General features: G+C 40.8%; 1 protein-coding gene across 3 annotated transcripts in view; it reads right to left on the bottom strand.

The window, feature by feature from the left end:
* Positions 1-22987, bottom strand: part of SMYD4 (SET and MYND domain containing 4) — a 71523-nt gene that overhangs the window by 33112 nt on the left and 15424 nt on the right. For all 3 annotated transcript variants that reach the window (XM_047832372.1, XM_047832371.1, XM_047832370.1), the window contains exons 3-5: positions 19047-19191; positions 12423-12512; positions 9777-10911 (exon numbers count right to left, since the gene is read on the bottom strand). In XM_047832372.1, coding sequence (XP_047688328.1) covers positions 9777-10911; positions 12423-12512; positions 19047-19191 — 1370 coding nt within the window. The remainder of the gene's footprint in view (positions 1-9776; positions 10912-12422; positions 12513-19046; positions 19192-22987) is intronic.

Genomic DNA, 22987 nt, shown 5'->3' with positions numbered 1-22987 from the left:
AACAAACAAATCCCCCAAACCCAACAAAGCAACTTTGCCAATCTGACAGGGAAAAAATGGTATCCAGTTTTAATTACAATAGAGACATGAATTTATTTTTATTATTTTATTATTTATTTTTTAATGTATATTTATTAGAAAATATTTATTTCTGAGAGAGAAAGAGAGAGTATGCACAAGCAGGGGAGGGGCAGAGAGAGAGAGAATTTCAAGCAGGTTCCTGTCAGTACAGAGCCTGGCTCGGGACTCAAGCTCACGAACCGTGAAATCATGACCTGAGCAGAAATCAAGAGTCAGAAGCTTAACTGAGTCACCCAGGCGTCCCACCACTATGCATATTTTTAAAGACTGATTGCTAAAGATTTGATTTTAAGATTTGCACAGTTGTTAGAAACACTCTCTCATTTTGTCATGCACATTTTAGTTTTGTTTATGGTTTTGTTTTTTTTTTTTCCTTCCTGGGGGTGGTTTGCTGTTAAAATAACAACTATTTCATTTGCTTATAGTGCTGTGTGCCAGCAACTTTGCCCAGAGTTTACCTGAACACTTTTTTCTGCTGGTCTTGCCCCGGATTACTCACATGATTGCATTCGTCTGGCACAGTCTTTTACCCGCAAGAAGGCTAGCCTAGGCTTGCTTATGTGGCTACACAATTATTCCAAGAAAATGACACGGAAGCTACAAGGCACCTTAAAGCTTAGACTCAAAAGTCACATAATGTCACTTCTACTGCATCCCATGGGTCAAAGTAAGTTACAGGGCTGGCCCAGATTCAAGGGCACAGGAAACAGACTCTACCTCTTGATTGGAGAAAAACTAATGTCAAGTGGTAAAGGGGCAAACATAGGGATGGGCAAAATTGTTGGGGTCGTCTTTGCAAACAGTCCTCCCCAGAGGCCTGGAGGTTCACCCAGACCTCTCATTATCCATATAAGAATACTGAGTGAGGGGCGCCTGGGTGGCTCAGTTGGTTAAGCGTCTGGCTTCAGCTGAGGTCATGATCTCGCGGTTCCTGAGTTCGAGCCCTGTGTCGGGTTCTTCGCCGACAGCTCGGAGCCTGGAGCCTGCTTCAGACTCTGTCTGTCTGTCTGTCTGTCTCTCTGTCCCTCCCCTGCTTGTGCTCTCTCTTTCAAAAGTAAATAAACATTTTAAAAAAACAAGAATAGTGGGTGAAATTTCTCTGACATATCTTTCTAGATATGTCTCCTGAGGTAAGGGGAACAAAAGCAAAATAAAAAGCTTTTGCACAACAAAAGAAAACAACCAACAAAACTAAAAGGCAACCCACTGAATGGGAGCAGATATCTGCAAATGACAGATCTGATAAGGGTTAGTATCCAAAATATATAAAGAACTGATATAACTCTACACCCCAAACAAAAAATCCAAGTAAAAAATGGGGAGAAGAATAGAGATTTCTCTAAAGAAGACGTATGGAAGGCTAACCGACATGAAAAGATGCTCAACATCACTCGTCACTGAGGGAAATGCAAATCAAAACCTTACACCTGCCACAATGGCTAAAATGAAAAACTCAAGGATCACCAAGTGTTGGTGAGGTTGTGGAGAAAAAGGAATCCTCGTGCACTGTTGGGGGGAATGCAAACTGGTGCAACCATTGTGCAAGACAGTTGGGAGGTTCCTCAAAAAGTTAAAAATAGAACTATCCTATGATCCAGTAATTGTACTACCCAAGGAATATGAAAGCACTAAGTCGGGGCGTCTGGATGGCTCGGTTGGTTAAGTGTCCCTGACTCTTGATCTCAGCTCAGGTCACAATCTCACGGTTTGTGGGATTGAGCCCCACGTCAGGCTCTGTGATGACAAGAGGAGCCAGCTTGGGATTCTCTCTCTCTCCCTGTCTCTGTCCCTCCCCCATTCTCTTTCTCTCTCTCGCTCTCTTTCTCTCTCTCAAATTAATAAACTTAAAAAAAAATTTTTTTAAGGTTTATTCATTTTTTAGAGACAGAGACAGCAGGAGTTGGAGAGGGGTAGAAAGCGAGGGAGACACAGAATCCGAAACAGGCTCCAGGCTCTGAGCTGTCAGCACAGAGCCCGATGAGGGGCTTGAACCCATGAACTGTGAGATCATGACCTGAGCTGAAGTCGGATGCTCAACCAACTGAGCCACCCAGGAGCCCCTCAAATTAATAAACTTTTTAAAAAAAGTTTAAAAAAGGTTTTTAAAAACAGAAAACACTAATTTGAAGGGATATATGCACCCCTATGTTTACTGCAACATTATTTATAATAGCCAAACTATGGAAGCAGTCCAAGTGTCTATGGATAGATGAATGGATAAAGAAGTGGTGTGTATGTGTGTACACACACACACACACACACACACACACACACACACAGGAATACTATTCAGCCATGAAAAAGAATGATGTTTTGCCATATCCAACAACATAGATGGAGCTAGAAAGTATAATGCTAAGCGAAGTATGCCAGTCAGAGAAAGAAAAATGTATGATTTCACTCGCCTGTGGAATTTAAGAAACAGAACAAATGTGAGAAGCCTGGGCAGCTCAGTTGGTTAAGCGTCCAACTCTTGGTTTTGGCTCAGATTTGTGGGTCTGAGCCCTGCGTCAGGCTCCGTGCCTCAGTGCAGAGTCTGCTTGGGATTTTCTTTCTCTCTCTCTCTCTTTCCCCCTCTCTCTCTGGCCCTCCCCTGTTTATACTCTCTCTCTCTCTCTCTCTCTCAAAATAAATAAATAACCTTTAAAAAGAGATTAAAAAAATAAAAAGAAACAGAACAAATGGACAAAGGAAAAAAAAGAGACAAACCAAGAAACCAACTCTTAGCTATACAGAACTGATAGTTACCTGAAGGGAGGTGGGTGGGGGGATGGGGGAAATAGGTGATGGGGATTAGATTAAGAGTGCACCTGTCTTCATGAGCATTGAGTAACGTGTACAGTTGTTGAATCACACTGTTGTACACCTGAGATGAATACAGAACTGTGTGTTAACTACACTGGAATTAAAAAAATAATAATACTGAGTGAGACACAGAGAGGTTAAATAATCTAAGTTCATATGGAAAGTTAGTGGTTAGATTCAGCAGAATGGAAACTCAGGTCTGTTGCCTCCAGTCCCATATTTTCATCCCTTCAAGGACCTCTTTCACCTCCATTCTCTATCTTCTTTATTGATTCTGGTGTTTTGGATATTTGGTATTTCGGTTAAATCTAGCTATCTTTTAGTTATCAAAATTGGATACCAATGCTTTAAAAAGCTTCTCTCACCCTAAGACCATATAAGTGTTCACTTATCTTTTTTGAGATATTTTATGGTTTAATGCTTCACTATTTAAACTTAATGATTCAGAGAAAGAATTTAATACTTTTTTAGGGGGGCTATCATATCAGTACCAAGCCCTTTCAGTATGTATGTATGTATGTATGCATTCTTCTTCTTAAGAGTTCAGATTTTATTAAACAGGTTACAGAAGAGGTTTAGTCAAAAAAGACCAACTACATCCACATGATCATCAGACTCCTCTGATTCTTCTTTTTTTTAAATGTTGATTTATTTTTGAGAGAGAGAAAGAGAGCAAGAGCGAGAGTGAGAGTGAATGAGTGGGGGAGGGGCAGAGAGAGGGGGACAGAGGATCTGAACCCGAGCCAAAGTCGGACACTTAATCAATTGAGCCACCCAGGCGCCCCCAGTCTCCTCAGGCTCTTCTTTCTTTGCTTCCACCTCCTTCTCTTCAGATGGGCAGCAGTGGTGGTGGGGCAGGACCTCCTGCAGGTGCAACGCCAGCTGCTGGGGCGGGTCCATCAGCTCCAACTTCTCAAAGGACATTTACACCCTCTGCTCTAATGGGGGCATTGACCTTAGCCTTCCTGACCACCCCCAGGTCAGGTCATACAGGCTGAGGGCAGGGGAGATGCAGGCCAGCTCGGACACCGAGGTCCTGGGTGGGCGAGTGCCAAGCAGACGCTGCAGGACGTGCTGCTCTGTGCAGGAAGGGAGGGCCTCACCCCAGCTGCTGCCTTAGCTTGCTCGGAAGGACCCGGTGAAAGAGTTCGGTACTCTTACAAAAAGGCCATTCTCATCGCTTATTCGAGATGAACTTTAGAATCACTGTCAAATTCCAGGAAAAGTCCAATTGTAATTTTGTGTGAAATTGCATTACGCTGATTTGGGGAATGTGGGGGAACTGCCATGTTTAGTTTTCAGTCTTTCCATCTAAGAATATGGCCTGTCTCTGCATTTACACAAGCCTTCTTGTACATCCCTCTAAATTAGAATATCCTTGCATTTCTGGAAGAAAGCCTACTTGGTCTTATAGTAGTGTTCCGTCAGTCAACTACTGGATGTGATATGGCAGTGATTTTTTTCAGGGTTCTAACAGCTATATTCACAAGTCTATAGTTTTTCTTCTTGGTTTTACAGAATGAGTGGGAAAGGGTTCCAGATTCCCCCATGCCCTGGAACACTTTATAGTGTATAAAAATGATCTTTTCCTAGAAGATCATTTTTTCTTTGCTTTCTTTATTTAAAAAAAAAAATCGTGGCTAGGGGTGACTGGCTGGCTCAGTCGACTGAGTGTGCCAGTCTTGATTTCAGCTCAGGTCACGATCCCAAGGTGGTGGGATCTAGTCCCCTCTTGGGCTCTGTGCTGAGCGTGGAGCCTGCTTAAAATTTTCTCTATCTCTCTCTCTCTCTCTCTCTCTCTCCCCCCCCCCCCACAACCTTCCTCCACAGCCTGCGCACACACTCGCTCTCTAAAATTAAAAAAAAAAAAAAAAAAAAGTGGCCTAAATATGGTCCTTAAATATTTTAAAGAACTTATCCGGAAAAGAGTTGGTCTGGCTTGTTTTGATGGAAATATTTTCATAATCTTTTTCAATTTCTTCCACAATCACTGGACTTTTGAAATGTTCTCCTCCTCAGAAAATCGAGGCAATTTATATTTTCTACAAAGTTTTCCCTTCCTTTTGTTTTGTAAGTAGGCTCCACACCAAATGCAGAGCCCAATGCAGGGCTTGACATCACGACCATGAGATCAAGACCTGAGCTGAGATCAAGAGTTAGAGGCCGCCCAGGCAACCCTACAAAGTTTTCTACTTAATGTTTTCAAGTTTAATAGTCTAAAATCATATTAAATATTTGCTTAAAGTTAAAAAAAATTATATTATTGGCTATATTCATTGTTCCTAATTTTGTGGGCTTTTTCTTTTCTTTTATTTTTTTAATGTTTATTTATTTTTGAGACAGATAGAGAGAGAATGGGAGCAGGGGAGGGGCAGAGAGGGAAAGACACACAGAATCTGAACCAGGCTCCAGGCTCTGAGCTGTCAGCACAGAGCCTGATAGGAGGCTTGAACTCAGGAACCGTGAGATCATGCCCTGAGCATTAGTTGGATGCTTAACTGACTGAGCCAACTGGGCAACCCCCAGGCTTTTTTTTTTTTTTTCTAAATAGATTTCGTTATTACATTTGTCAACTCTTTGTTTATATCAGGGGTCTGTAAACTATAACCTGTGGGTCATATCCTGCCTGCTGCTGGCTTTTATACAGACTGTGGTCTGAGAACTGTCTTCACCTTTTTAAGTGGTTAGAAAAAAATGAAAAGAATAATGCTCATGTTGTGAAATGTTATAAGAAATACAAATTTCAGAGTCCATTATAAAGTTTTATTGGAACCCAGCCATACTCATTTAGATGTGCATTGTCAGTTGCTGCTTTGGTGCTACAATGACAGAGCTGTGTGGCTGCAAAGGAGACATGATGGCCTGCAAAGCCTAAAATATTTACTATTTGCCCCTTTACAGGAAAAGTTTGCTGAGCCCTGAGATAAGGAGAACAAAGGCAAAAGAAATGTAGATAAAATTACATTTCCTTACAACTTGCAGCCCATTGACAGGCAGAGTAGGACAATCCTCAAGGAGCCCACAACTGCCTAATGGTAATGCTTTGCTAGAGGCAAAAAGCAGCCTTAGCGTGATAATAGCCAGACCTCCAGGATTCTGTAAATTTCCTTTAACGTTGGAAAATCCTGTCGGAAACTTCCTTTATCTCTAATTTAAAAGTATACAATCAATTTAAAAGTAGTATATAATCAATCCCTCCTCACAATCCCAGTGTAGTTCTTTAAGCCCACGGGTCCTATCCCATGCTTTAATTAAAAACAAAAACAAAAACAAAAACAAAAACACACCTTTTTGGGCTGAAAATGTCTCAATTCTTTTTTGACCATTGGTTCCTGGCCCACATCACATCACCCTGGTCTATAGGACACAAGTTTGTTTGTTTATTTAAAAAAAAAAAAAATTTTTTTTTAACATTTATTTATTTTTGAGACAGAGAGAGCATGAACAGGGGAGGGTCAGAGGAAGTGGGAGACATAGAATCTGAAACAGGCTCCAGGCTCTGAGCTGTCAGCACAGAGCCCGACGCGGTGCTCAAACTCAAGGACCGCGAGATCATGACCTGAGCCGAAGTCGGACGCCCAACCGACTGAGCCACCCAGGCGCCCCTATAGGACACAAGTTTTGATGGATATTATGTACTGAATCCCCTAGTACAGTAGTTATCTTGGCTTCTAGATCCTTATTATTTTATTGTATTAAAACATTTTTGTTTAACATTTATTCAGTTTTGAAAGATGAAGAGAGACAGAGCATGAACAGGGGTGGGGCAGAGAGGGAGACACAGAATCTGAAGCAGGTTCCAGACTCTGAGCTGTCAGCACAGAGCCCGACGCGGGGCTTGAACTCACAAAACACGAGATCATGACCTCAGCCGAAGTCAGACGCTTGACTGACTGAGCCACCCAGATGCCCCTAAATTATTTTTACTCATTTTGAAAGATTTGTTTAGAATTTAGCCCATTTATAATTACTTAAAAACTCATTTTACCATCTTTATCATCTTTTTGCTCAGTTAACTTGTTTTTAAAAAATCTCCCGGAGAATAATAAGGAAGTATACAATCCATTTTAAATTTACTAGAATAGGGGCGCCTGGGTGGCGCAGTCGGTTAAGCGTCCGACTTCAGCCAGGTCATGATCTCGCGGTCTGTGAGTTCGAGCCCCGCGTCAGGCTCTGGGCTGATGGCTCAGAGCCTGGAGCCTGTTTCCGATTCTGTGTCTCCCTCTCTCTCTGCCCCTCCCCCGTTCATGCTCTGTCTCTCTCTGTCCCAAAAAATAAATAAATGTTGAAAAAAAATTTTTTTTAAATTTACTAGAATAACGTTACTACTGTGTGAATCAGTGTTTTTAATTTTAAAAATATAGGGGCGCCTGGGTGGTGCAGTCGGTTAAGCGTCCGACTTCAGCCAGGTCACGATCTCGCGGTCCGTGAGTTTGAGCCTTGCGTCAGGCTCTGGGCTGATGGCTCGGAGCCTGGAGCCTGCTTCCGATTCTGTGTCTCCCTCTCTCTCTGCCCCTCCCCCGTTCATGCTCTGTCTCTCTCTGTCCCAGAAATAAATAAACGTTGAAAAAAAAATTTTTTTTTAATTTTAAAAATACAGAAAAACTTCATGGGTGCCTAGGTGAATCTCAGGTCTTGATCTCAGGGTATGAGTTCAAGCCCCGTGTTGGTAGGCATGAAGCCTACATAGGGAAAAACAAACAAACAAAAAAACCATATAATCTTTATATATATATATGTATATATATATATATATATATACACACACACACACATATAAAGAAGTTCAAAGAAGAAAAAATAGCAATCACTCGTATTTCCACTTTCAGAATTGATTACTGTTAAGATTTTGGAATTTTTTGCATTTAGTCATTTTTTTTTCTATTTTTAAACATCATGTAAATAAGAATAAATTATGCATAAAATATAGAACCTCATAGATAGGGGCACCTGGGTGGCTCAATTGGTTGCTACCCAAAAGTTTATTCTGAACTTATGAAAATTTTTACCCCAAACTTGCTATACAAATAAAAGCCTGACTATAATGAGATGTCACGCACATGGAGCAAAACATTTGGGCTAAGATTGTTTGATGGTGCGGAACAGGCCATGGAGGGAAGCAGATGGAAAACTCCTCTGCCATTCTGGCTCCGGGAGTCAGCCTGCTATTGTCTACCCAGACAAGAGTTTCTACAGTTCTTAGAGCTACTGACATTTCTACCTTTTTTGTCTGTTCTATTAAGTACTTTAGGAGCACGACACAATAAAATCAGGAGTTGGTAACTTCCTGCCATTATAATCTGGAAGCCCCCTATACTATATATTTTTTTCTTTTTTTTTTAAATTTTTTTTTCTTAAGTTTATTTATTTTTGAGACAGAGAGAGACAGAGCATGAACGGGGAGGGTCAGAGAGAGAGGGAGACACAGAATCAGAAGCAGGCTCCAGGCTCTGAGCCATCAGCCCACAGCCCGACGCAGGGCTCGAACTCACGGACCGTGAGATCGTGACCTGAGCTGAAGTCGGACGCTTAACCGACTGAGCCACCCAGGCGCCCCTCCCTATACTATATTTTTATATTCGCAAAAACAGAACTCAATGAAAATAGTATTTTTTAAAATGCCAGGGAATGTACCCAAGGGAAAACAAAATTCTGGAAAAACACTCAGCAGATGTATTTTAGAAGGTAGCAATGGCTCAAAGAAGCAAAAGAAAGCAGAGAAGAAAACAGAGACTACCTTTCAATAGGATTTCCTAGTATTATGGGATGAATCCAGTGCTATTTTTGGATGTTCCATGTGCTTCAGGATGGGGAAGAGAGTCTTCCTCCAAAACACCTCTACTGAAATGCCTATACATCATAACACTTGGCAGCTGAATTAAAATTTAAGATAAAAACATGCATACAAAAGGTTGACAAAATTCTAGATTACCTAATATGAGAAGATCAAAAGAATTGAATTGAAAGACAGTATCTGTTAAAATGGAGATCATACGATAGAAATGCTGGAAACACCATCTCCTTTCTAATAGTATCTGTTGTCAATACAGTGTCACTGTGATGCTGGGCACATCCAGTCTCTCCATCTGCCTTAAATAGCCTTATCTATAGGACATGTTTCAGGCAAGCAGGGTGAGGCTGGTCTGTGTGTAGGGGTGGCCCCTAGATTATTGGCCATGCACCAAAGGACCAACAGTTCATGGTAGTATTGTGTGAAAAGTTGTGCTTGGCCAGATCGCTCTCTTGGAAATTTAAAACAGAAGATTGGGGGAAATCTGTCAATTGGAAAGGGAAGCGATCGAGTGGCTGAGTCACATGAATAAGACTCTGATATGCTAACTCAACCATAGACCTTCTTTCTGCAGTCTTCTTTGATTACTATTTCATAATAAACTCCCCCTTAGCAATTGGGTTTTTAAGGTATTTTTACAAACTACAAAGGTATTCTTCACAACTCAGTAAAGTTAGGTGGGATTAAACTAGCCATTTTAGTGGGGGTCTGGGTGGCACAGTCGGTTAAACGTCCGACTCTGGATTTCGGCTCAGGTCATGCTCTCATGGTTTTTGAGTTTGAGTCCTGTGTCTGTCTCTGCCCCTCCCCTGCTTGTGCTTACTCTCTCTCTTTTTCAAATGAATAAATAAACTTAAAAAAAAAAAACCCATAAACTACCCATTTTAGCGATGAGAAAACCGAGGCAGAGTGGAATCAAATAATTTGTTAAGGCCACGTAGCTTCTCAATGCCATAATCACGACAACACGAGGTAGCCAGCGGTGTTTTCCCATCAGACCGCTGATTTGAAGGCTGCCGTTTCCACTCACAGTTCTTTCTCCCCAGATATTAGCTACATCAAGGACAGTACCATAAGGCAAGAACAGTTTCCCTCCTACCTGTGTGCTGAATGGTGGTGATCGCCTGAGCGTTACAGTGCAGCTGCAGCACGTGTTTCAGCATGGCCACTCCCCAGACATCCAATTCTGAACCCGACCCAGGAGGCACAGCCGCCGCTGGCTTGTAGCAACCGGCTGCTTCAAGTCGCCTGCACAGTGCAGAGACACTTAGAGCACAGAGAAATCTGTGCTCTGGGCTATGGTTTCCAGTATGTGGCAGGAGGTGGAAGACGGCATTGTAATTACTTTCATATTTCCCATTCAGATCACATCCTGGAACTGGGGGCTCGAGCATTTTGCCTTTGTTCTCACTCTCCCCTCCCAGGTCACAAGTGAGTGTTTGCACCAGAGTCTCTCTTTCAGGTGAACATGTGTCTCTGTTCCTAATCTCACCGCAAAGCTTCCTTATGACTTTGCTTGCATCCTCAAATCTAGCTACGAGAGTGGACCTCAGGGCAATGTGGCAGAAGACACCCAGTGTGAGAAGCAGCCCCCCTAGAGAACACTCCACACTATGGTACAGGTCCCAGGCCTGCTGCATACAGTCATGGCTGCAGTATTTGGCATAGCTGCACCCATCACAGGGAACTGTGGCCAAAGTGTGGTCCAAACATCGGTGACAGTAGAGGTCCCCGTTGGTAACCCTGGTATCCCACTTGCTCTCTAGGTGACGTAGCGGTGGCATCTCTCCCGGGTGAAGGACGCTCACAAAAGCGTCCTCCTTCACCAAGAGCTCTCCTGGGAGAATATCTTTTGTGGCAACCAAATAGCGGCCTCTTAAAGGGTCTGTGCGTAAGCTGACAGATGACGATGCGCTGGGGACTTGTCCATTCTCTCCCTTTAGGTCCATATCCTCCAAGGCTTTGGTTAGAGCTGCCGGGAAGGTTTCTGTGAGACTCTCCTTTTCTTGTGCCTTCATTTTCAGACGATAGAGGTTTGTCTGCAGAATCTGAAACTGGGCAGCTGCGAGGGTTGGTTTGGCAGCAAAGCTACTTTCAAGATCACTGATGGTCTGGCTCGCCTCCTGTCGTCTCCCCAGGGTCACCAGACATTCGGCCTTACGCAACATCATCTTGGGTTGCAGTCTCTCTGGATACCCGTGCATCTGCGCTCTCATGATGTCTTTAAGACACATCTGCAAACAGAAAGGAGATCCCCAAATGACCCTTGGTCCCTACTTTCAGTGTCTATTGCAAATGGTAACAAAAATCTACAGGAAACTTACGAGATTATTACAGATGCAGCAACTATAACCACGTGCTAATTTCTTTAAATCATATTCTACCGTGTGATGTTTTGAGTGATTAAGTAACACTTGCCGAGGATATTGTGTTTGTCTTATTGAATATTCCTGTTTTGAGGAAGAAAAGTCTTAGACACAGAAGTCAGACAGATCCGCATTCCACTACTGACTGCCTCTTACGAGCTGTGGGACCCTGTGTAAGGAACTTCATTTCTAAGTGTCTTGGTGTTCTCATCTGAAAAATAGGGACAACCTCACAGGGTTGTTTTAAGGATGAAATAAGGTAATACACCTAAGGTTGAAAAGAATGTGTGGGGCATCGTATGTGTTCAATGTATGATGATCACTGCTGCAAGAAGGGAATAGAAATAACCAATATAGGGAAAGTTATGAAGGGTTACATATTACACAAGTTCTTGCAATTGTTGTCCTCAATTGTCCAGGACTTTTTTGCTCAGGGTCTGGAGTTAAATTCTTGCTTGTCTCTTTTAGTTCAAAGGGCAATAGGTATGAACTTGTGAGTATTCAAAAAGTTCTTAAAAAAAAATTTTTTTTAATGTTTACTTATTTTGAAGAGTGAGAGAGAGAGTGAGCAGGGGAGGGCCAGAGAGAGACAGAGACACCGAATCCGAAGCAGGCTCCAGGCTCTGTGCTGCCAGCACAGAACGTGACACAGGGCTCCAACTCATGAGCCGCGAGATCATGACCTGCGCCGAGGTCAGACGCTCAATTGACTGAGTCACCCAGGCGCCCCCAAAAAGTTCTTAATTATAGGGAATATTTTACATTTCTGTGGTATTCCAAAAAAGGACATGCCAAAATGACGTTTGAGAGCTTGTCCTTAGACCTCAACTAGGGAATGAGAAGAAAGTCGCCCATATAAAGCCCACTTCCTCATAGGCATACACAGGCATTTCAGCGCAACTTGGACTTGCCCTTTCAAAAGGCATATTGAGTGTGAGCTGCATTATTGAAGGGATAATCTTGAACATGCTCTACTCATTAAAAACAAACAAACAAACAAACAAACAAACAAACAAGTAAATTGTTTGCAAACACTTGGAACCCGAAGTATTATTAGCAACATATCTCACTGCTGATCTCAACACTGAGAACTGCTGACCCACTGGATATAGTCCATGGCCCTGTGCCACGTGCCATGACTCTTTCTTGTCAACCAATACTGCCCCACATAATCACCTGTGATAGGTAAAATGAATCAGGAGAGAAAAAAATGAATCGGGGAAGAATAAATTTGGGAGGATACCAATTTTCTTCCAATTCAACTGACTGCAGCATGGCCTAGGTTTAGTGCTCTAAGGTAGGAGCAGAGAAGACAGTCTAGTCTTCCAGGGTACCCCCTCCAGATCCTCTCCAATCACACCATGCACCCTGATACTCACCTCATGCTGACCCAGGTGGAAGAGGGCTGCAGAGCGATTGGCATAACACAGTGAAATGTCTGCAGTGTGAGGCCTTGAATGTGATATTCCCTGCAAAACAATGAACCGGTTAAAAGTATAAATGGGAAATAGCATTAAAAAAAAAATCTCTACACCCAATGTGGGGTTCCAACACACGACTCCGAGATCAAGAGTCATGTGCTATACCAACTGAGCCAGCCAGGCACCCAGAAAACAAGCATTTCTAAAGGTTTTTTTTTTTTTTTTTCTTTCTTCCAGATTAGGGCTCTGCTATGAAAGATGGTATGAAATTCGGAAAGTTACTGGATCTTTTCGTGCTTCAGCTTCATTTTTAATTATCTCAGAGCAAAGCTGTGAAGATCGAGTGAGGAAATAAATATTCAAAGCACTTTGAAGATAGCAGCATCAAACACCACTTCAGCCACAAACAATCCTAAAGGTAAATGAAAATGGAGGAAAATATTGCAAGCACGATCCTGCACACAACAAAGGGTGAGTGGCACAAATAGAAATTCACAAAAGAAGAAACACTAATGATACTTATTTCTTAGAACACAAATAGTTAATTTATTTGTGGATAGTAAAATATATGCAAATGAAAGCACACAGGGCTCCCTTCCTTCTACCACCAAGTTGGCAAGGATTAAGAATTATCATAAAGGTAGCATCTCAAGTCACTGGAGGAAAAAAAGGGATTATTCAATAAAAGTATTGTGACAAGTAGGAAGAGAAATAAAGTTGGCCCTCTATTTATGATAAACCTTTAATTAGGACAAATTCTCAATGGATCAAAACCTTAATGTAAAAAATGAAACTCTCAGAGCACTAGAAGAAACTATAGGAAAAATCTAAAGCGATGTTGGAGTGAGGGATCCCTTTGTAACTATGACACAAAACCCAGAAGTCACAAAAGGTTAATAAATTTGAGTACATAAAATATTTCTTGAGGCACCTGGGTGGCTCAGTCAGTTAAGTGTCTGACTTCGGTTCAGGTCATGATCTCACCGTTTGTGAGTTCGAGCCCCACATCAGGTTCTCTGCTGTCAACGTGGAGCCTGCTTGGGATCCTCTGTCCCCCTCTCTCTGCACCCCCCCCCAAAATAAATACACATTAAACAACTATTAAAAAAACACATTTCTTTACAGCAAACCAATAAAAGCAATATCAAAAGGCAAACATTGAACCGGAAAAAATATCTGTAACTCATGTCACAGGCAAAGGGCTCATTTCTTTACTTTATGATAGTTCCTGCAGATCAATAAGATGATGACCAATAATTCAACAGGAAAATAAGCAAATGATATGAATAGAGAGTTCTAATGGGAAATAGAAATGGCTCATAAACATATGAAAAAACGCTCAGCCTCATTCATAATCAGCAAAATGCAAATTAAAACTCTACTGGACCTTGAAAACATTATGCTAAGCGAAATAAGCCAGAAACAAAAGGACAAATATTGTATGATTCCACTTACATGAGGTACCTGGAATAGGCAATACCACAGAGACAGAAACAGAACAGCGACTGTCTGGGGTGAGGGGGAGGGAGGTATGGAGAGTTACTGTTTAAGGGGCACAGAGTTGGTTTTGGTTGATGAGAAAGTTCTGGAAATGTATGATGATGGTTGTGATGTGGGAAACAAAGGCAAAAGGAAAAAAATTAAAATTTCCTTACTACTTACTGCCCATTGACATGTCCTTGAGACAGGCCGAGCAACCCTCCTCTAGGAACTCGACTGGATGCTAATACTTTGCTAAGGGCAAAAGGCTTAGTTTAGCATTAGCCCAACCTCCAGGATCCTGTAAGTCTTCTTTAACATATAAAAATTCCTTTGGAAACTTCCTTTCTCTCTAACACCCCGAGATATATGTTGGCAATCATCCTCCAAGCTTATGGCCCACTGATACACATCTGAAGGATCTCAAGACTGAGTTTTTACTAAACAATAATAAATTACCTTCTCCTAACAAGAGCTAGCCCCCTCAAGGTCCTGGAAACCTTGCTTCCACACTCCTTAGAGACTTACTCTACCCCTCAGCCCCTCCCAACTTGAAGATATATAGTCAAGGGCTCTTCACAACCCTAGTGCAGCTCTTTCTGCCCACGTGTCCTGTCCCTGTGCTTTAATAAAAACCACCCTTATTGCCCTGAAGATGCTTCAGTTCTTTCTTGACCATTTGCTGCAAACCCCAACATTTCCACATCAGTTAAACAGCACTGTAAGTGTACTTAACGTCACTGCACTGTATACTTAAAAATGGTTACAATGGAACATTTTATGTAATGTATATTTTACCAGAGTAAAAAAAGTTTCCATCTGATAAATTGGAAAAAAAAAAAGAAAAAACCCAACTATACTGAGAAACCATTTTTTAGCTATCAGATTGGCAAAGATAAATAAAGCCGATAGCACATGGAGTCATCAAAGGAGTGGGAAAATGAGCATTCTCATACGTTGCCAGTGGGAGTATAAGCTGGTCTCATGATTATGAAGGGCAAGTTAGCAACATATATATGTACTTCATATATATATATCTGTATCATTTATATCTCCATTAAACCAGCAACTCCTCTTCTAGGAATTTATCCTACAGATATAATCTTTTACCCCAATGCTTAACCGACTGAGCCACCCAGGAGCCCGTCTTTTACCCCAATGATAGGTACAAAATAACATACATGCAAAGTTTCTCAGCATAGAGTTGTTTGAAATAGCCAAAGATAAGGAACAACTTAGATCAATTACATATTGATCTATAAGATGCTGGCTAAATAAATTACTACACATCCATATTAGGTAATACCATGCAGCTATAAGAATGAGGAAGCTCTTAATATTCTGAGGTGGAATGATCTTCAAGATATTATTAAGTGAAAAAAGCATGGGGCTGAACAGTGTATATTTATGTAAAAAGTGTATGTGTGTGGGGGCTCCTGGGTGGCTCAGTTGGTTAAGCGTCCAACTCTTGATTTCGGCTCAGGTCATGATCTAGAGGTTCATGGTATCCAGCCTGGAGTAGGGCTCTGTGCTGACAGTGTGGAGCCTGCTTGGGATTCTCTCTCTCCCTCTCTCTCTGCTCCTCCCCCGCTCGTATGTGTGTAAGCTCTCTCTCTCTCAAAATACATAAACATTTTTAACAAATAAAAATAATTTTTTTAAAGTGTATGTGCGTGCAGGAATGGGAGATTGTTTGTATTTATTTATATATGCTAAATACCTCTGGAAGACACATTTTTTTTTTAATTTTTTTTTTTCAACGTTTATTTATTTTTGGGACAGAGAGAGACAGAGCATGAACGGGGGAGGGGCAAAGAGAGAGGGAGACACAGAATCGGAAACAGGCTCCAGGCTCCGAGCCATTAGCCCAGAGCCTGACGCGGGGCTCGAACTCACGGACCGCGAGATCGTGACCTGAGCTGAAGTCGGACGCTTAACTGACTGCGCCACCCAGGCGCCCCTGGAAGACACATTTAACAGTGCTGGGTTCTAGTGTTAGGTAAAGTGGTGGCCAGGAGACAGAAGAAATAGACTACACTGTGTATATATTCTTGTACCTTTTGAATTTTAACTATGTAGACACATTTCATATTAAAAATAAATAGCTAAAATAACAAAATCTTAAAAACTAGTATTGCTGAGGATACAGAGAAATGAACATTCCCATATTCTACTAGAAGGGTTGTTAACTAGTTTTTTCCTAGAGAACAATCTAGCACCAAGTACCAAAGGCTTAGAATAATACATTTAAATTGACCCAGCAAATTCTCTTCTAGGAATTTATCCTAAGGAAGTAATCAGATGCGTAAAAATATTTACATAGAAAGACACTCCTTGTAGCCTTGTGATACCAAGCAATCTGTCAACATTAGGAGATGTTAAATCAAGCATAGTTCTCTGTAATGGAACACTAAACTAGCCATAAAAAAATCATGTGCTAGTGGAAAATTTAATAACACGAGAAAATGGTCACAATAAATTGTTGAGGGAAAAAAGCAGATTACAAAACAGTAAGTGCAGCATTATCCCAATTTTGTAAAAGAAAAACATATTTTCAGAGGAAAAAGTGTCTGGATGGATATAAGCAAAAATGTTAACAGTGCCTATCCCTGATTATGTGACTTTTTTTACTCCTTATGCCTCTCTGTATTTTCCAAGTAACTTACAAAACATAGTACTTTTATAATCAGATAGAAACAACAAATATTATTAAAAAAAAGAGAAAATAGCAGGTTTGTAGAAAATTGCAAAGTACCATAATCCCCAAAATACTAGCTTCATGAAATAGGAAGGCTCATCTCCCTTCACATACAGAGCAAACCTTAATTTTTTGTCTGATTTCCTTTTTTATTTTACTTGTTTTCCTTGAACAACTTCCCACATGATCACATTTCTGATGCACATGCATAAACTTGAAGAGATTAGCTCTGTAAAAAGGAACTATTAAACCACTTATCAGTGGATCGTTACTTAATTCTTCAGGAATCACGAATTCACATTATTCAACTAAATACTTTATAATGTTACAATTTAGGGCTCTTATCAGTTATAGAGGCTATTGTTAGAAGTCTGAGAGTTGTTGGAAAACTAATTCCAAATGTTAAGCTTAGCCCTGTTAAAGATTCAGAGTAAAGGTGTTTACCCTTCAAATTTAGACTCATTCTTTTATTTAAAAAAAAATTTTTTTTAATGTTTATTTATTTTTGAGAGACAGAGTGTGAGTGGAGGAGGGGCAGAGAGAGAGAGAAAGACACAGAATCTGAAAAGGCTCCAGGCTCTGAGCTGTCAGCACAGAGCCCAACATGGGCCTTGAACTCACAAGCCGTGAGATCATGACCTGAGCTGAAGTCAGATGCTTAACCGACTGAGCCACCCAGGTGCCCCTACACTCATTCTTTTAAATATAAAAGATCACAGACGTGGTGAGAGGATTGGTACATTCCTGCTTTAAACCCATATTTATCTCTTAAAAATTATGGACGGAAGTCTCTCAGGGATCTTGTTTCAGTTTCTATGATGGAAGCAGGACAGTAAAAGCCGCAGGTTGTTAAAAGCCACTCTTCCTGATCAAAATCTAGCTCAGTGATGCTTAGTTTTTATTTTATTTTATTTTATTTTATTTTATTTTATTTTATTTTATTTTATTTTATTTTATTTCATTTCATTTCATTTCATTTCATTTCATTTCATTTCATTTTTTAAAGTTTATTTATTTCGGGCGCCTGGGTGGCTCAGTTGGTTAAGCATCCAACTTCGGCTCAGGTCATGATCTCATGGTTTGTGAGTCTGAGTCCTGCGTCAGGCTCTGTACTGACAGCTCAGGGCCTGAAGCCTGCTTCAGATTCTGTGTCTCCCTCTTCTCTCTGCCCCTCCCCGACTCATGCTCTCTCTCTCTCTCAAATAAATATTAAAAAATAATATAGGCATACCTCATTTAAAAAAAAAATTTTTTTTTTAAACGTTTATTTATTTTTGAGATGGAGAGAGACAGAGCATGAACAGGGGAGGGACAGAGAGAGAGGGAGACACAGAATCTGAAACAGGCTCCAGGCTCTGAGCTGTCAGCACAGAGCCTGACGCGGGGCTCGAACTCATGGACTGTGAGATCATGACCTGAGCTGAAGTCAGACGCTTAACCGACCAAGCCACCCAGGCACCCCTAGGCATACCTCATTTTAATGTGCTTCACACACATGGCGTTTTTTTTTTTTTTTTTTTTTTTATTACAAAGTAAAGGTTTGTGGCAATCTTGCATTGAGCATGTCTATCAGCACCATTTAATAGCCTTTGCTCACATTGTTCATTGTGTCTCTGTGTTACATTTTGGCAATTCTTGCCATATTTCAAACTTTCATCATTATATTCATTACAATGAGCTGTGATCAGTGATCACGACTTGCTGAAAGCTCAGCTGCCAGTTAGCTTTTTTTTTTTTTTGCAATACAGTACTTTTAATTTAAGGTATGCACATTTTTTTGATATAATGCTATGGCACACTTAGTAGACAATAAATAGTGTAGTGTGAACATAACTGGGAAGCCAAGAAATTCATTTGGCTAGCTTTATTGAGATATTTGCTTCATCGTGGTAGTCATCTCCTAGGTACTGCTGTATCTGTTGACAACTTCCAAAATGGGATTTAAATAGGCTGTGGCAGTTGGGCTTATTTTCCTTTCTAAGTTAACCTAAGTCATACCGGTTGTAAGCGAACACTGTGGCTGACCAAACACCTAGCTGGCCTCTAAATTGGGACTATCAAACCAACAGCCTCATCAGTCATTCTGATACAAAGGGCACACAATTCAGTGACAGCTGACAGACCCGGGCAAGGCAGACCCATGGGTCCAATAAGCCTATTGCTACAGAGTATCTGAGGGAATTCAGGAATAGAAGTTTCTTGATGGAATTTAGGACGCATATATGCCTTTGTTTTGGCATATAACCAATGGCAGAATCCTGCCAGTTTTCTTTTTCAAATTCAGTTCACAAATTGTAAACAAGGGAACCACTGGCTACACAAGTCAGCAGTAAGGTTCTGTGACCTGAAGAACTATGCATCGCGGAATCGTTGGTATCCCCTCCTGCTGAGATGTGGTGCCTTACCTTAGAGTACAGCACTGTGGCTCCCATATAATCCTTCTGCTGAAATTTTTTGTTTCCTTCTTCTCTGTAGAAAAGGGGAGCGTTGGGGTCCTTTTCCACCAGGTAGCCTCTAGACAGATTTTGTAAAAACATCTCATCCTCGGGTCTTCATGAAGAAAGAAACGAAACAAAAAAAGCACACATTTGTTATTAAGGGAAGTACCTTAACCACTGCACTTGAAACGTTCTGAGTACCTACCTGCAAAACACTGGGACACATGAGGTTGTCTGTATCGTGTAATGTGAATGGGGGGGGGGGTAATCTTATGGCCTCAGAGGCATAGATACCAGAATTTCTATTTAGAGGACAGAATGCTAATTATTTATTTTATAATTACCACCCCCACGATAATGTATCATAACAAAGCTTAGGTGTGGAGAATAACATAATACGTGGTTTTGTAGCAGAGTATTCTCCACCTAAACTGTGTTGAAAATACTTGAGTGAATGGCTGACAGAAGGAGGAAAGAGAGGGGAAGAGGGAGGGAGAGGTAGGGAAAGAGAAAGAGAAAATGAAAATGAATCATAAAGTAAATGTAGTAAACTATTAACATTTGGGGAATCTGAAAGAAGATACTGAAAAGAAAGTCACAGGCCCCAAATGGTATCACTTGTTAAGGACCCAAGTCAGTAAACCAAGACTTAATACCTAAGCTGACTGCAGTTGCAAGACCCCAGAAATGTAACCTTTAACCTCCAGATAGGAATTTACTGGTCAGCACTAGTAAGTTTACTGACAGACCCCTTCCATTCGCCTTAGGAGGGTGACCTTGCCTAAAACAATGGATTCTTTGCTAATAATTTCCTTTTTCTCCACACTTTCTCTACCTTTATTTTTTTAAGTTTATTTATTTATTTTTAAATATTTATTTATTTGAGAGAGAGAGAGGGAGAGAGGAACAGAGAAAGAGGGAGACAGAGAATCCCAAACAGGCTCCCGCCGTCAGCGAAGAGCCCCACAAGATGCTAGAAACCACAAACTGTGAGATCACCACCTGAACCAAAACCAAAAGTCAGACGCCCAACCAACCAAGCCACCCAGGCATCCCTAAATGTTTGTTTATTTTAAGACAGAGAGAGAGATAGGGGGAGAGAGAGAGAGAGAGGGAGAATGAATGAGGATCTCAAGCAGGCTCCAAGCTGTCAGCAAGGAGCCCGATGAGGGCTCAGATCTCACGACTGTGAGATCAGGACCATGATATGATGACCCTGAGATCATGACCTGAGCCGAAATCAAGAGTGGGGCACTCAACCGACTGAGCCACCCAGGCACCCACATCCTCCCTACTTTGAGCTGTCAGCGCAGAACTGGGCAAGAGGCTCAAACCCAGGAACTGTGAGATCATGACCTGAGCCAAAGTCGGAGGCTTAGCTGACTGAGCCACCCAGGCGTCCCTCTACTTTTAAAAACCTTCCCTTTTCCATAGCCCTTTGGAGCTCCCTTCTACTTGCTAGTTGGGATGCTGCTCAATTCATGAATCAATTAACAAAGCCAACTGGATCATTAAAATTTAGTTGGTTGAGGGGTATTTGACTTAGGCTCAGGTCATGATCTCGCAGTCTATGAGTTTGAGACCCACATCAGTTTCTCTGCTGTCAGAGTGGAGCCTGTTTGGGATCCTGTCTCTCCCTCAATCTGCTCCTCCCCCATGCTCGTGTGTACATGCGTGCTCTCTCTCTCTCAAAAATAAACATTAAAATTTTTTAAAAATAAAAATAAAGTAAAATAAAATAAAATAAAATAAAATAAAATAAAATAAAATTTTCTTGGTTGGGGCATCTGGGTGACTCAGTCGGTTAAGTGTCTGACTCCTGATTTTGGCTCAGGTCATGATCTCACAGTTTGTGAGTTTGAGCCCTGCATGGGCTCTGTGCTGTCAGCTAGGAGCCTGCTTGGTATTCTCTCTCTCAATCTCTCTCTCTCTCTCATAAATACATAAACTTAAAAAAATTTACTTGATTGAATTTTTGTTACTTAACAAAGTATATTACTTTGTTATACTTAATATACTTAAAGTATATACCTCTTAACGGTATATACTTTTTAAAATATACTTAACAAAGTATATTACACAGCAATTATTTGTACTATTTTTACAAATTTTATTGTAAAAATTACTACTACTATTGTAAAATTACTATTTTACAAATAATTCTGAAATTATTTCAACCTGAAAAGGCTAAGTGTCTAACTCTTGGTTTAGGCATGGGTCATGATCTCACGGTCTGTGAGTTTGAACACTGCATTGGGCTCTGTGTTGACAATGCGAAGCCTGCTTGAGATTCTTTCTCTCTTTCTTGTTCTGCTCCTCTCCTGCTCTCTCTCAAAAATAAATTAATAAACATAAAAAACCCCACAAATAAACACACACACTGGCAACGGAGAATACACCATTCTGCCAACAAGGAGAAACAGAATACCCTAGACTCTCTCTTTAACTGTAAAGAAAGTAAAATATGCATAATGTGAAAAATAAAAATTCCCTTTTTAAAAAATTCTTTAGGGGTGTCTATGTGGCTCAGTGGGTTAAGCGTCCAACTTTGGCTCAGGTCATGATCTCACGGTTCATGGATTTGAGCCGTGTCAGGCTCTGTGCTGACAGCTCAGAGCCTGGAGCCTGCTTCAGATTCCGTGTCTCCCTCTCTCTCTGCTCCCCACCCCCCCTTGCTTCTGCTCTCACTTTCTCTCTCAAAAATAAACATTAAAAAAAGTTTTTGTTTATTTTTGGGAGACAAAGAGACAGAGTGGGGGAGGGGCAGAGAGAGAGAGAGAGAGAGAGAGAGAGAGAGAGAGAGAGAGACAGAATCTGAAGCAGGCTCCAGGCTCTGAGCCGTCAGCACAGAGCCTGACGTGGGGCTCAAACCCACGAAGCGTGGGATCATGACCTGGGCTGAAGTCAGACGCTCAACCAACTGAGCCACCCAGGTGCCCCCCAATTTTTTTTAATTTTTAAAATATGTATTTATTTGAGAGAGTGAGTAAGCAAGCAAGCATGAGTGGGGGAGGGCAGAGATAGCAGGAGAGAGAGAATCCCAAGCAAGCTCTGTGCTGTCAGTGCAGAGCCTGACGCAGGGCTCAATCTCACAAATCATGAGATCATGACCTGAGCCTACTCAGAAGCTTAACTGACTAAGCCACCCAGGTGCCCTGAAAACTAAAAATTCTCTTAAGCATCTCTTCTCAAAGAAATTGAGATCAGAAGTGTAGAATGTTTTTCAAATTTTTGTTTACAAAGACCCATAATAAGAAATATCTTTTACACCGTGATTCAGTCTGATGTGTCTATGTACATATGTATTGAAATTTCACAAAACATTATCTTTACTATGTATGAGTTAATATCAAATATTTTATTAGTATTTAGATACAATATAGAAAAATATCAAAATAAATAATATAAAAAGGAAAATTAGAAATTTTAATTAAAAAATTTTAATTTAAAAGGTGTGCTTGCCTGTTCTCAGTTTATTCCAGTCTAAAAACAATATGAGGATAATACCCTATGCATATCTGGTGAACCATAGAGTCTGTTGTTTTTTTTTCCTGTTTGTTTTTGTTTTGTTTCAAATTAGGGTAAATCTGAAAATCCTAGTTCAAGCAAAAAGATTGTGGTGAATAATAATTATAGCAAAACTCTTCTTGCCTAACAATGGATACTCTTTATCTTAATCCAAAATGATGATAAATTCAGTGTTGTGTAATTGTTCTTTAGTCCAATTAAGAACTAAGCTGCAATAATTCATTCTTTTCTTCAGGCACCAAGTTAACTCAGTAATTGATTCAAAGTTTTGAAAAGCAAATGGATGTTCTTTTTCTTTTTCATATTCCAAATTTTCTTCTGGAATAGTATGATAAAAAATTTGAGGAAGTGAGATAAAACAATTTTTCTTTCTTAAAAAA

Source organism: Prionailurus viverrinus, chromosome E1, assembly GCF_022837055.1.
Source record: "Prionailurus viverrinus isolate Anna chromosome E1, UM_Priviv_1.0, whole genome shotgun sequence".
Taxonomy (NCBI): Eukaryota; Metazoa; Chordata; class Mammalia; order Carnivora; family Felidae; genus Prionailurus; species Prionailurus viverrinus.
Note: the sequence above shows the minus strand (reverse complement) of the source record. Positions and strands in the feature narration are given on the sequence as shown.